This window comes from Somniosus microcephalus, chromosome 32 (assembly GCF_052327205.1).
Source record: "Somniosus microcephalus isolate GS21.2 chromosome 32, FLI_Smic_1.0, whole genome shotgun sequence".
Classification (NCBI taxonomy): domain Eukaryota; kingdom Metazoa; phylum Chordata; class Chondrichthyes; order Squaliformes; family Somniosidae; genus Somniosus; species Somniosus microcephalus.
Window position 1 is genome coordinate 16,356,903 of NC_141018.1, and position 15,551 is coordinate 16,372,453.

The following is a 15,551-nucleotide window of genomic DNA, read 5'->3' on the forward strand; positions in this document are numbered from 1 at the left end:
CTGAAACTACAGTGACTTAAGCTTTTACTGGCAGTTCTATAATACTATCAGTCTCTGCAGTGCAGGACTGGTTGTTCCTCCAAAATCCACCTAAAATCGAGCCACAATTTTGCAATATGAGCTCTGTAAACATTCACCCATCCTCACACCAACTTATCAGAAGAAAGAGACCAAACCAGGGGGGATTGTGATTGTCTCATAAAAAGATTTATTACTTTTTTTTGCCTAAATGCACAAGGCAAGGTACAGTACTGTATAAAAAAGAACTCCTTAATATACACTTTACATGAGATACACCAGTAAGAGCTTTCATTTCACTTATCAAGAAACCAATCCAACGCAGCAACAAAAATAATATGTTGTAAACGTCTACACTTCAAGTACCGGTGAGGCTCCGTCAGTCGGACGCACAGCTACATTCACGGGGAGGGGGGAGGGTGGTATCGGGTCAGGAAACTATACAACAGTACAGGACAAGTGAAGTACAAGAACAGCCGGCTTTCCCCCTCTGTGGTGACTGGTGAAGACCAGGGAGAGCGGGTCAGAGTACTGCAGCGATTTGTGAAGGATGAGTACAAATCTAAACCGGTGGCAGAAATTGTTGTCCCCAGTGAAACTGGGAGCGCTCTCTCTATACTGGCCCAGGCACTCACCCAACTGCAGTGAATGCCCTGATGATGTGACCCTGCACATTGGACCCTGTGAGTGTGTCTGGTTGAAATACCTCTTCCTTTTGGGTCTGTTGCAACCATCAAGAGGATGGGTTGGATTCACCGTGTTCTTAACGGAGCTGCCCCACTGCGAGTACCCAGAGCAACAACTCTGGGCTGTTGATGCCAATCAGGCTCGGTGTCTGCAGTAACCTGGAGCAGAATCTCTCCATGCGAACAGAGCTGTAGAGGCAGCCCGACACCTGATACCGGTCTGCCCAGCAACAGGTAAAACCCTGTAGACACCGGCCGCTGAAGCCTTTTTTCGACCTGAGTCAAGTCTGTGTTGTGTCATTAACGGTTCATGGCAAGGAACTCAAAGAAGGGTTTTTGATGCATTTGGTTACATTTCCAAAAACACTAATAATAAATCAGACCATTCAGGGAATCGGCGCTTGTAAACTGTCCGCCAGTGTTCGCCGTGAAATCCTGTTTACGGGAAAAGAAACGAAAGGGGTTTGCTGTTTCTTGTGGTAGAACCACTGGATTCCCAGCCAGACGACTCACGGCTGAATCCCTGAACACAAGTCAGTGCCCAGGCCAGGGGAGTTTCGGCAGGTCTGATCCAGGCCGAATAGTGCGAGAGTGTGGAGCAGGTCCATCGAGCTCGGATGGACCCCTCCCATCCAATGGAAAGGTGCGCTCTTATGTCTGTCTGTAGAGTTCTGCACCGTCTGGACTGTCCAATCCTCCCAGCCGAGAGAGAGAGAGACAGACAGCACAGCAGAAAGACGGTGCTTTAGGAGCGAGTGTGTGGAGATTTGAGATGTGTGAGAATAGACCTGGAAACAACAACCTGGGCAGTGTGTGTGTTCGTTCAGCTATTTGTAGAGGTGTCAGTCTGTCCTGATCTCACTGCCCCACACGGAATCCCCTATTAATCCAATGTAATGCAAGACACACATTTAGATTGTGCCACACACCCCACCCCAAGATTCATTCACTAACCCCCCCAGCCTATTCAAAACTTATAAAATTCTAACAGGACTAGACAGACTGGATGGCCGGGAAGTCCAGAACCAGGGGTCACAGTCTAAGGATAAGGGGTAAGCCATTTAGGACAGCGATGAGGAGGAATTTCTTCACCCAGAGTGGTGAACCTGTGGAATTCTCTACCACAGAAGGCAGTTGAGGCCAATTCATTAAATATATTCAAGAAGGAGTTGGATATATTTCTTAAGGCTAAAGGGATCAAGGGATATGGGGAGAAAGCAGGGACAGGGTACTGAGTTTGGATGATCAGCCATGATCTCATTAAATGGCGGAGCAGGCTCGAGGGGCCGAATGGCCTACTCCTGCTCCTATCTTCTATGTTTCTATGAAACTTCACCTCATTCCCACGCCACTCCCTGACCCGGGCGAGAGCCAACATTAACTCGGCCACTCAGCCCGGCCCGGTGAACCTTTTGGGACGGCGGGTTTGATCTTGGGGGGCGATTCCGCAGCCCAGGGAGGGAGGGAGGCTCCTTTTCAGTTTTCTATCTCAGTCGAACGGCAGCTTTAAGGCGGAGAATTCACTGAGCTCGAAGGGACGCAGTTTGCGTTCCCCTTCCCCCTCGTTGTTTATTTGTAAACAGCAAATAACAGTGGCGAGATTTGGCCGTTCACTCCTCACGCTGGAGTCATTATTGCTGGCGGACAGTCACACTGGGGTGAACTGGGCGGCGATGGTCCGAAGGGGACGGGAACCGAGACCGTGACAAGTTTGTGATGGTGATTTTCAGAACCAGCACTTAATTTCAGCACAGTGGAAGTGTGACTTGATACAACAGGCTGCTATCCTGGGAACAGGGATTGGGAAATGCTGTACAGTGAGAGTGAATGTGACGCACTGGGTATTTTGCACAGTAGGAGTGACACACACCGGAGATATTTGTAATGAGAAACAGTTGGGTCTTACTTGAGTTCTATCTCTGCATTAAACCTACGCATTTCAAAGGGGGAGGGTTTATTTATGTAGGGCCCACTAACACCGTAGAATTCACCAGTACCTAACAGCAGTGTTCAAGAAGGTAAGAGATCACATAATTAGGATTTTGGAAACAATTTCACCAACAAAAAGAACTCTGGAAACCAGAATCTGGGACTTTTTCTTTTTTTAAAAAAAACCAAAAACATTTTACAATAGTTTCTCTGTACAATATTTACAGCAAACAGCACCTGGCAGCAGTAATGAGGCTGTGCACACAAGAGGGGCGGGAACAATACACAGTGCTGGAGACAGAAGGGCGAGAACTCTCTGTGGAAATAGAAGGGGGGGTGGTGCCTCAAAGGGTCTTGAAACAAATGGCTGCAAGATAAAATTGATGACACCAACACAGCAAAGTGAAAGGGAGAAACGACTAGAACCCATCCAATAACAGCAAAAACAAGTTGCTCTTTTTAAAAAAAGCAGCATTACATAATATCTTTTAACTCTCGATTACAAAGTGATGAAGCAGATTGAGTTGCCATGTCCCTTTACGTGTCTCGAAGCCAAACTCACTGCCCATACTTTGCCAAGTCGGGTGGACAACCAACGCTGAAACATCCACTGGCATTTTAGCATCAACTTCAACTCCGTTTGTTAGGAAACCATCATTAAAAGGTTAACCCCACCCCCCAAACGATAGGAGCTGCCTCAAGGTGACAGTGGCAAGGTTCCAGTGTGAGGTGTAGCCAGGGGAGGGGTGCAGTCTGTCACGTGAATGCAGCACTGATGGGAGGTCACTGCTTTCTCGGGCACAGGGTTTGAACACCGGAACGTGACGCGCAGCCATTAAAGTCTGCCCGGCCACACTCAAAATAGATCGATTATGCCATGATGGGTTTACACCCCGCCCTTCCCCACCGCCCCCCCCCCCCCCCCCCATCAGCGTTGCTCATGAAATCTCTCGAAGGACCAATAATTTCTACCAGTTATTTCGGTGGAAGTTGCAGTGCTTGCTAAACATTATTGAGCAAACTGTAACTTCATGTTTGAAAACTGCTCTCTCCAAAAGCACGCAGTAACTACGCACTCTAGCGAATTCGGAAAGTAGTCCATTCAGGCACCCGTGTCCAATATTCTAATATACTGGATACCAGGTGTTGGAGAAAATGTTGGTGCAGTATTGCTAGTCTGCACCTAGGTGTCTCTAGCATGCTCTGTAAAGACGACGGGATGCTGTATTTAGTAAAAAGGCAACATCTAGTGGCGGGACATTAGTATGTTGCAATGACAGTGGGTCCACTTTGGAAGGGTTACGTGATGGCTAATTGGCCCACTGGCCACCCACTGGAGTTAGATACATGGCTCAACCTGAGACTGCTGACATTCCTATTAGTTTCAGCGAGAGGGGGGGGGGGATGTTACAAGACAACCACAGTCCAAACAGAACAAACATTTCACAGAATTCAAAACTGTCCAAGGAAGGTAAAGAGGAGCATGGGAATGGAGTGGGAGTGAGATACAGGCTAGAATCTAATCGAGGGGTTCAAATGATTTATATACAGAACACCTGAAAACTGGGAGGGAGCTAACTGCTTCAAATCTAGTTGATGGGTTCAGGTAAGAAAGTGTAAAAGGAAAATGAAGTGGTTTACAGTCATTGTCTGAATTCCAAGGTTAGACCAACAGCCTTGACGTCATTCGCTGATACTGCTCCTGATTTAGAAAAGATACTATTTACATTTCTCAACGGGTAGGGTTACTAATTCTCCCTCTTGTGCTGCAGCAAGCATGCCTTTGATACTCAAGGACATGTATACAAGAGGGCCAATGGTTCCTGATGGCATCGCTAGATCTGGGGCGGAGTAATAGGAAGGCAAGATCTGCACTCTGATACACTGACGCGCAATAAAAAGTTTCCAAAGAAAGAAACGACGCGAAGGGTTGAAACTGACGGGCCATCTTTAAGTGCCTTCTGTCTGAATGTTAGAAGTGATTAGAATGACTTCAATGTTGGGATCATCCTTACATGTTCTGGGCTGTACCCCAGTGTGCTTAGATTGTTTGAGACAGGAACTGATCTGTGTTCTGTTCTGCCCCGCCCTGGGGGTACTAAAACCCTTTTACTGCATTTATACTACAGCTTCCGGCCTGAGACCGGTTCTGACCGAACTGTCATCCATTTATACTGCCCGATTCCAACTGCTATTCTCCTGCCCCTGTGGATATGCACGTATGGGTTTTGCATAGGTTGGATTAAGCACAAGCACAAGGCTCCTCTCCACACGGCTAATAAATGTTTAGCCAGCAGAACTGGACGGTGTGATGTGTTTCCACTGGCCTTTCACCTCTGGGACCTGGAACAAATCCGGCTCACACCGATGGCTGAAAATCTCCACCACCTGCTGACTATGAGCAATGAGTTTGGTCAATCTCATTCGGGCCAACAGTCCGAGACCGATCATAGTTCGGCACGAGCTGGCAATGGCACTGGAAGACCACAGGAGGGCTGGTGTGGGCAATGGAAAAAAAAAACGTCGTTCTGACGGAGTTGGGACTGCTCTGCTATTCCGAGGTTGGTGCAGAGTGGAGAAGCTTTGCTTTTAGTCTGGCTGTGGTATAGCGGACCTGAGAGTGCTTGGTGCCGACACTGGGTGCCTGAAATGTGAAGAGTTCCACTCCCCAGCACTAACATCTCTCACTTTGAGGAGCACAAAATAAAAGGGTAAAAAAAAAAAATTGTCTTAGAGCTTGGCCGGCTGTATCTACACTGCCTCAACATTTGAATCAACTCCAGGCAGACCGTAAAACTGCCCAGAAGGTCCTAGTGGCCCCTGAAACCTAGTTTCTACTCCAGTGTGGTGTCAAACCTAACCTGGATGAGACTGTACCCTCCTCGGAGTGAGCCAGCAGCCGTGCTCGAGTTGTAGGAGAAACACTCTTACTTGACGTGCTCTACGAGAGAGAGGGCGAGGTGGGGCATTGGTGCTCCTGCACCTCATTCTCCAACAGACACTGCCCCCAGCTGGGCTAGGCATTGATTGGAGGTTGGAGTTCAAGGGGCACAGGGGCCAAGGCTCCCAGACTATTTTCTCAGTTAAAACTGGACTGGGGGGGCGGGGGGACGGGGGACTGGGGGACTCGGGGAAACTGGGGGAAACTGGGGGCGGGAAGGTGGGTTAAGAGTGCCAATATTCCCAAATATTTTTCTCTGTTCACTTAAAAACAACTTTCACAATGAGTTCGGGATGTCAGCGATGAGAGTCACGCACAAGTTAGCCACTTCCAATCCAGGCCAGGTCATTAAAGAGGGTGCAAGGGAACGAGTCAGAATTACCCTAGTACAGTCCAGCTTTACAGTGCCCTTCAACCCTTATAAAACAGTGAACTGAGCAACAGCATCGATGCAGTCAATCTTGCAAACGTCTTTCATTGAAGGGGTGGGACAGATAAGGGTGTATTCTACAATATATCTACACAGCGAGGAAGGCAGGCTTGTAGACTTTCCTGCTCATAGCCACCAAGACACATATATAATAGGTATCAGGTCTCCATTACAAACGTCAGAGTCCTACAGGAGAAACATTACAATAGTCTGCCTGACTTCACGGCAGGAACCAGGAACACCATTGAACTGATGTCTAAGAAAATGCAGAGCGTCCTCACGTGATCCAGTCACATGACTTTGAATGGAGAGATCGCACCCACTCACTCCCTGAAAGAGAAAATACACAGTGTGAGAACCAAGGGAGCCTTCATCAAAATCTGGAAAGATGAATCAACGGTGCAAGGTTTCAGTTTAAAAAATATATTGTTCTTGGGTACCAGCCATCTTTATTGCCCATTCCTAGTTTCCCCGGGACCATTAAGAGTCAACTATATAGTGTGGTCTGCCCTCTCAGGTGGACGTAAAGGATCCCATGGCATTATTTAATGAAGATCAGGGGCATTCTCCTCGGTGTCCGAGACAAGTTATCCTTCAGTTATCATTAAAACAGATTGCCTGGTCATTATCGCATTGCTGTTGGTGGGAGTTTGCCGTGTGCAATTTGGCTGCCGTATTTCCTACGTTGGGCTGCAAAAGTACTTCATTGCCTGTCAAGTGCTTTGGCACATCCTGGGGTTGGGAAAGGTTCTATATAAATGCGCCTCTTTACTTTGCTGTGTGAACTGTAGGTGTCACCATTCACCGTCTACCGCCAGAGTGTAAACACAGCTTTCTCTCTCTATCGCTCTCCCTGCAAGCGATGTGAAATGGGATCTCCTCGAGAGGAAGCCAACGGTAAAATGTACATCGTAAGAAATTTAGGCTAATTCCCATTTTCCCCACTCTCTGGCTGCCTTCTGTATTGCCCCTGGTGATCAGGTGAATTCTACAAGTCTCCAGGACAATGCTTCAAAATGTAACCCATTGGTTGTGAAGCACCTTGGGATGGCCAGAGGATGCGAGAGGCCGTGACAAGGCTGGCAGGCTCGCTTCCTTCCATGAATGTTATCCTGTGATTGAAAGGAATACAGGAAACTGCGTGACTTTTTGTCGGGGTTGGGTAAACACCGTTTCTTTGTGTTGCAACTCAAACCACTGGTGTCCTGCTGGGGAGGTGAGCACTACGACCACGCCGCAGGATCAGTAAATGTACAAAGGAGAGAAAAACGTCTAAGAAAATACTTTTCTTACCATTCTCACCTTCTGGCGGGTGGGAACAGGGTGGACACAGAGGCTTGTGCTGCAGCCTGTTGGCTTGCAACAATGGCTGGAGAGGAGAGACCTGGAAGTGGAGAGAATCACTGGATTGAGAGAGAGAGAGAGAGAGAGAGAGACAACAATGCAATCAAATCAAAATTGATGGGCAGGAACAGGCCAGGTGGTCCATCAAGCCTGCCCCACACCATGATGGCCAGAACATTTGAACTAAACACTCCCTCCCTCCCTCCCTCCCTCATCTCCTGGGAGAGGCAAAAAAGAGAAAATCACCCAGGGCCACAAGTGGAAAAAATACTCTGAAAAATTCCTCTGACCCCCTCAGGTCATCAAAACCAGTCCAGGAGATCACACGGATCAAGTGTTATGAAAGATCTGGGGAAATATGGATATCACCTTACATATTACAAACGCCACAAAAACAGGCCATTCGGCCCAACCAGTCCATGCCGGCGTTTATGCAGCACTCGCGCCTCCTCCCGTCTTTCCTCATCTAAATCTATCAGTATATATGTGGCACTGCTTTCCCAATTACACGGTGTCTCAACACAATGGTTGCGGTCTTGATGACGGCTAACTGGCAGCGTTTGCTGTCATTTTGCCTTTGAAACTGACCGCAACTTCAGGATTTAGCACACGCACAGCCAAAAACAGAAATCAATCAGTCATTTACTGCTCCTCTAACGCTTCTGGTCAGCAATTGAGCCGGACTGGTTGGGGACGGGGGCGATGGCACTGGATAATGGTTGCAGCAACGGCACGCCAAGACCATAAACCACTCCATGTGTGCTATGAATTTTAATAAAGGAAAGTTTGATGCTGGCTCAATTGTTAATTTCAAAATCTGAGATTGATAGATTTCTGTTCACCAAAGGTATTAAGGGATAGGAGCCAAAGGCGGGTATATGGAGTTAGGTCACAGATCAGCCATGATATTGAATGGCGGAACAGGCTCGAGGGGCTCAATGGCCTACTCCTGTCCCTATGTTTAGTTAAGGCCGTCAGTCAACTGTGTGGGAATGACTGGGATCATAAGCGACTGTAAGAGTGGAACTAGTGACTGCTTCTTTAACAGAATTCCAAATCATTTCCTATTCATTTCGAATTGTATAAAATCCCAAAGGGCCAAATCATTCCATGAATGTCCACTGTACGAAGTTCTAGTGGAGCAAACTACAAATTTGATATCCAGTACTTTCGTACAGTAATATGACAAGATTATACCATTCTTAGTTTAGGAACTTCACCTCAAGGAAATACTGACTCATAATAAACATCACAAACCCAGCAATGGGACTGAATACACAAGTATTGGGTGAAGGGGAGGTCAAGCAGATATAGTCATTCACTCTCACTCCATGGACTTCCTGCTCTGGGTGCAACATTTCCCTCATGTCTCAGAATTACAGGAAACTTTGGTTTATCCGGAGGTTAACTGTCCGGAATGCTCGAACCACCGGCAAAATTCAGGAGTCGATTCAGTAAGTTTTTTTTCTTTTCGTTGCTTTTTTTTCCACCAGTCAGGCTCTGCAAGGTCTAGCTAAAGCTGTTGCTTAGCTACAGAGACGCTTGCAAGCTACGGCCGACTGTTTAGAAGCTGTTAAGCAACAGGGTTTGTTGCCAGATACGGAGCTCAAAAGCTTCCGTATGCTTTAACATTAGCGCTGGTTTGTCCGGCAGTTTTGATGGGACAGCAACAGCTCGGTCCCGTCGGTGCCGGATATCACAAAGTTTCCTGTACTGCACTCTGTTGACATATCCCTGCAATTTTTTCTGCTCCAAGTATTTATCCAATTCCCTTTTGAAGGCTACTGTTGAATCGGTTTCCACCACCCTATCAGGCAGTGCATTCCAAATCCTAACCACTCGTTACGTTAAAAAAGTTTTTCCTCCTGTCGCCTCTGGTTCTTTTGCCAATCACCTTAAATCTGTGCCCTCTGGTTAGCCACCTTTCAGCCATTGGAAACGGTTTCTCTTTATTTACTCTATCTAAACCCGTCATGATTCTGAACACCTCCATCAAATCTCCTCTTAGCCTTCTCTGCTCTAAGGAGAACAACCCCAGCTTGTCTAGTCTATCCACATAACTGTAATCCCTCATCCCTGGAACCATTCTAGTAAATCTCTTCTGTACCCTCTCCAAAGCCCCGATGTCCTTCCTAAAGTGTGCTGCCCAGAATTGGACACAATACTCTAGCTGGGGCTGAACTTAGTCCTACCTGTTGCATATGGGAGGTCATATTGCCCTGGAAGCAATGGGTACCCCACCCCGAGGTGGTGATGTGAGGCAATCTGTCGCTGGGATGGTGAAGAACGGGGTCGCTCTTTATCGATCTCTCGCTCTCCTCGTTCTCTTTCATGAGGAGGCTTCTCACTCGTCTATATTTAAGAGGAAGTGTACATATTAATATTACATACATCTCGACCAAGTGCCTGTTTGGCTCAGTTGGTATCACTCTTGCCTCAGAGTGAGGAGCCTGCAAATTTAAGCCCCACTCCAGCACTTGAACAAATAGGTTAGGCTGCCAGTGCAGTGCAGTACTGAGGGAGTGCTGCATTGTCGGAGGTGCTGTCTTTTGAACGAGGTGTTAAATTGAGGTCCTGTCGGCCTGGATATGTGGGCATAAAAGATCTTAGGGCACTATTTGAAGTAGAGCAGGGAGTTTGCTTGGTGTTCTGGACGATAAACAGGCCAACTAGTCATTAATCTTAGTCGCTGCTCGTGGAATCTTGCTATGTGCAAACTGGCTGCTGCACTTGCCGAGATAACAGCGAGTGGTGAACCTGTGGAATTCTCTACCACAGAAGGCAGTTGAGGCCAATTCATTAAATATACTCAAGAAGGAGTTAGATATATTTCTTAAGGCTAAAGGGATCAAGGGATATGGGAAGAAGGCAGGGACAGGGTACTGAATTTGGATGATCAGCCATGATCTCATTGAATGGCGGAGCAGGCTCGAGGGGCCGAATGGCCTACTCCTGCTCCTATCTTCTATGTCTATGTTTCTATGAGCACACTTCACGAAGCAATCAATCGGTTGCGAAGGGCATTGGGCTGTCCTGAGGACATGGTGAGACACTAAATAAAGTCAAGTTCTTTATCTCTGAAGGCTAACAGTGTGCCCCTTATCAGCTACCTACAAACAAGGGCAGGCAGCAGCAACAATCGCCCAGCTATGGAACAGTGGATTACAAAGTACAATGTTTCACCACAGAATCATAGAAATTTACGGCACAGAAGGAGGCCATTCGGCCCATCGTGTCTGTACCAAATCACTCTTTAATGTATATTTAAAAGTATATTTTTCAGACGATTTTCATCTTCATCAAAGTGAGGGATGCCAGTGTCAGGGAATAGAACTCTCCCAGCTCAGGTGTAGTATGGCCTAGTGTAGCTCGGTTTCCGTCTCAATTCTGCGCTTTAACCCCAGCCTCATAAGAGAAATCAATATGTCGCTTCCATTTCCCAGGCCAGCTGAGCGAGTCAATTTAGTACCAAACTGCAGACTGTTTTAGTATTGTGGGCCTATGGAGCAGGTTGACAAGGCCCAACAAGTTCCATTTTGAATCATTATACCTGGCAGTCTGGAGATTTTCCCATCGGTCTGGGTTAATGGCACTCCCATCCACTTATCAACTTAGGGCACTTTTTTTTTTTTTTTTTTTTAAAAAGAGGGTGGGGTGGATTAGCGAGTTTGAAAATCTAAAATTGCAAAATTCCATTCTATCATCGCTACCTTTCAAAAACATTGTGGTTAGTTTTGATATGCATAAGATAGACAGGAGCTTTTAATACAACAAAATGTATTGCCTTCAGTTCTGGACTGGATAAAAGACGGCCATCGTAGTCTGAGCTGGATTCAAACCTCAGGTTCCAGAGATGTGCGAGTCCACTTTAAGTATAACTTGGAATAAAATTTTAAAATATTCGTTCATGTTGCTCCAATTTATGATTTAGCAGAGCCACAATAGTGCCGACCACAAAGGGTTAAATGTATGCAATAGTCCGAGGCAATCCTGGCGCTCATGGGGTTCTAGGATGATCTCTGCTCGGTTTTGTATTTTCAATATTATCGCACATACTCCCAACATCTGTATCTTACTGTGCGGCATGACTGTGGCCAAACACTGCGCCGTTCTCAGGCCTAGTGGGACATCTACAGTCCCAACCAGCTAGCCTTGCGACCTCACAGCACAAGGGCTGAATTAAGACAATCTGAGAGTGCAGGCAAGGTTCAGATGTTGGCAGTTTTACCAATTTTATGTAAAACAAACCCCAATAAATCTGGCCAAAAGAAAACAGTAACTGGCCAAATAAAATTGTGTACGTTTTGTAATCAACAGGTTACCCATCCTATTCCTCCCATCAGTGCTAACAGTTTGGAGGTCGATGACATGAGAAGAGCACGACTGTGGAACTTCACCCCTTTGCCAGACAGCCTGTGTTAGAGGTAGGAATGACAGGTTTACTTAGAGCAAGATGTGAGCTGTCATATTAGGAAACTGGTTGAATGTAAAAATGAAAATAAAACTCAGCTTTTAATCTACATTTACAGATTATGATGCCACCAACAGCAGTGAACAGACTCCAATGAAGCATCCAGAATTTATTTTTTGAATTGAGAAACTTGTGTGAAGGATCAAAGTGCAGGACACCACGAAGAGAGTTGGAGAGAAGACTAGGCAAATGAAGAAATAATTACTAGTGGCACCAAGCTTGGTTTCCAAAGCCTGTGGATTGCAGGAAGAATGAAAGACGGAGAGGGCAGGGAGTTCCGTAGGTGCCGCCAAAGAATGACTTAAGAGAAGGCTATGCAATGAGAAGACTATACAATAAGCCTAAATTTCAACACAGTGAAGATGGAGGGGAGAGGAAGAGTGTTTAAGGCAGCCTATTAGGAGTTTATGAGGAACAAAGGGGAAAATCAGATCATTGTTGTAGTAGTAGGGAGCGACAAGAAAGGTTGTGACGGAGGGGTTGGAGGCTAGAGGTGAGAGAAGGGTCACCTGTCATGACAAGCTCTTTCTTGTATCTTATCCAGGAGCGCGAGAGAGGTGTTTAGACGAGTCTTGGGAGAAGTATTGGACAGACCTGCGCTTTCTGAGAACGAAGAGTTGCTGAGAGGAAAAGTGCTGGGCATAAAAGAGGAAACTGAGCTTCTTGGAGGCAGGTTTAGAAATGGAGGCACTGTGGGAGTAGCATTCGGGATAGTGAGAATGTTAACCGGTGAAGAAGGACTCATGGTGGAGCCATCAAGGGCAAGAGGTGGCATCTGTTGGTTGGACTCAGGAAATAAAGAAACTGCTCGTGAAGAATTGAATGGATCAATATTTTACTGTCCATTAAGAGCAGAGAGGATATCAAGATGTTGATATTCAGCCACTGCACATGAAAGGAATGAAGGCTGTATGCACTGAGAATACAATCTGGAGAAATCTGATGAACGTAGAGTGGAATCAACCGCAAAGGAGGTGATCAGATTGGATGAGTGAAGATCATTGATTATGGACGAGGAACACGGTGGAAAGAGCACAGAACCCAGGGGTGGAAAAGGAGTCAGAGGATGAGCCATCCATTACAGCACAGATTAGATAGTTATGAACAGACCTGATCATGCTAACGTGAATAGAAGTGCACAGTGCCATATTTCGTTAAAGGTTTGGAGAATGATAAGGGTTCAGTGCTGAAGCAGCATGGAAACATCTCAGCCAGTCTAGCAAGTGGATATGAATGAGGGGCCAATTTGGTTGAGCTGTTCTTACTGGTGTCACATGGGCTGCTGTGACCTTTGTTCTGGTCCAGGCCTTGCTCACTTACCGTTGGTGACCTGCTCTTGTACTGACTGGCATGCTGCTGCAGGATATCTAGGGCCATGGATTCGGAGCTTGGTTTGTTGCCCACACCAGGGCTCCCATGGACTCGATCGCTGTCATCATGCCCTGGAACCTTATTCGCATAAGGTGAGAAAGAGAATCCCGAGGACAGGTACGACCCTGAAAGGCAAAAGAAAATCAATCAGAAAAAAAGCACCAACTCATAACCTAACCAAATAGGTACACTGATCGGATCTGAACCGAGTTGGGCATAAAAGCAAGAGTCTTAACGACAGCCTATACCTCACGACTGCCAATCTGTACCGGTCTGATTTAATCAACCAAGTCACTTCTTACTGTATCGGGTAACGAGCAGTACCCTTTACACACACTCATACACAAAGTATTACAATACCTTCTTTTTTGGGAGGAGAACGTTTACTGTTGGTTTTAATAGTGAGTTTTCTTACTGATCTCTCAATACAACACACCTAGGTGTATCTAGGTCATGTGATGCCAATGGGGTCATCCTGGATCCGGACTCCAGAACCTCTGGAAAATAGCCCAGCCAAGTAACAGTGCACATACTCTGCCTGATTTAGTTCTATCTGATGTGATGCTCTTAGGAAAGTAGGCTGTTTAGCCCCTCGAGCCCGCACTATTTTCTCTGGTGGGCTATTAAGGAATATGGAGTGAAGGTGGGTAAATGGAGTTGAAGTACAGGTCAGCCACGATTTAATTGAATGGAGGAGCAGGATCGAGGGGCTGAATGGCCTACTCCTGCTCCTAGAGGAAATAGTTTATCTATCCTATCGCATCCTTTTAACATTTTAAATACCTTGATCAGTCACCCCTCAATCTTCTATACTCAAGGGAATACATAGAAACATAGAAGATAGGAGGAGTAGGCCATTCGGCCCCTCAAGCCTGCTCCACCATTTAAAGAGATCATGGCTGATCATCCAAATTTAGTACCCTGTCCCTGCTTTCTCCCCATATCCCTTGATCCCTTCAGCCTCAAGAAATATATCCAACTCCTTCTTGAATATATTTAATGAATTGGCCTCAACTGCCCTGTGTGGCAGAGAATTCCACAGGTTCACCACTCTCTGGGTGAAGAAATTCCTCCTCATCTCAGTCCTAAATGGCTTACCCCTTATCCTTAGACCGTGACCCCTGGTTCTGGACTCCCCCGCCATCGGGAACATCCTTCCTGCATCTAGACTGTCTAGTCCTATTAGAATTTTATAAGTTTCAATGAGATCCTCTCTCATTCTTCTAAACTCTAGCGAATATAAGCCTAATCGACCCAATCTCTCCTCATAAGTCATTCCTGCCATCCCAGGTATCAGTCTGGTGAATCTCCGCTGCACTCGCTCCATGGCAAGAACATCCTTCCTCAGATAAGGCGACCAAAACTGCACACAATACTCAAGGTGTGGTTTCACCAAGGCCCTGTACAACTGCAGCAAGACTTCCTTGCTCCTGTACTCAAATCCTCTCGCTATGAAGGACAACATACCATTTGCCTTCTTAACCGCCTGCTGCACTTGCATGCTTACCTTCAGCGACTGGTGCACAAGGACACCCAGGTCTCGTTGCACTTCCCCTTTTCCCAATCTATTGCCGTTCAGATAATAATCTGTCTTCCTGTTTTTGCCACCGAAGTGGATAGCCTCGCATTTATCCACATTATACTGCATTTGCCATGCATCTGCCCAATCACCCAACCTGCCCAAATCATACTGGAGTTTCTCTGCATCCTCCTCATAGCACACACGCCCACCCAGCTTTGTGTCGTCTGCAAACTTGGAGAATACAAGTCAAGTTTATGCAACCCGTCCCCATAATTTAACCCTCTAATCCCCGGTATTATTCTGGTGAATCTGCGCTGCTCCCCCTCCAAGGACACTATATCCTTCCTGATGTGTGGTGCTCAGAACTGAACATAGTGCTCCAGATGGGGTATAACCGAGGTGCTATATAACTGAAGCATAACTTCCTCCCCGTTTTGCATTCCAGCCCCTTTGAAATCAAGGCCAATATTCCATTAGCTTTTTAAAATTACTTTTTGTACCTGTCTGCTAGCTTTCAATGATTTGTGCACTTGAACTCTCAAATCACTTTGCTCCTCCACAGTCCCTACTTTCTCACCATTTACAAAGTATTCTGATTTATCTTTCTTGAGTCCAAAGTGGATGACCTCACACTTATTCACACTGAACTCCATCTACCACAGCTTTGCCCACTCACTTAATCGGCCTATGCCCCCTAGCAACTTCTTGCTCATATCTGCACTACTCACTGTCGTCCCTCCTAACTTCGTGTTATCTGCAAACTTGGATATACAACTCTCTACTCCTTCATCCAAGTCATTAATAGGGTGAAATGTTGAGACTGCTCTTACCATCCCCTT

At 46.4% G+C, this 15,551-nt stretch overlaps 1 protein-coding gene across 9 annotated transcripts in view; it reads right to left on the bottom strand.

The window, feature by feature from the left end:
• Nucleotides 1-183: 183 nt before the first annotated feature.
• Nucleotides 184-15,551, bottom strand: part of LOC147097295 (zinc finger protein 609-like) — a 192,062-nt gene continuing 176,694 nt past the window's right edge. For 4 of the 9 annotated variants that reach the window (XM_085972143.1, XM_085972139.1, XM_085972140.1 and 1 more), the window contains 4 exons: nt 13,140-13,315; nt 9,541-9,700; nt 7,298-7,407; nt 184-6,334 (listed from right to left, as the gene is read on the bottom strand). In XM_085972143.1, the coding sequence (XP_085828269.1) occupies nt 6,191-6,334; nt 7,298-7,407; nt 9,541-9,700; nt 13,140-13,315 (590 nt within the window). In that variant the 3' untranslated portion in view covers nt 184-6,190. The remainder of the gene's footprint in view (nt 6,335-7,297; nt 7,408-9,540; nt 9,701-13,139; nt 13,316-15,551) is intronic. The other 5 variants (XM_085972142.1, XM_085972144.1, XM_085972145.1 and 2 more) reach the window with 3 other exon arrangements.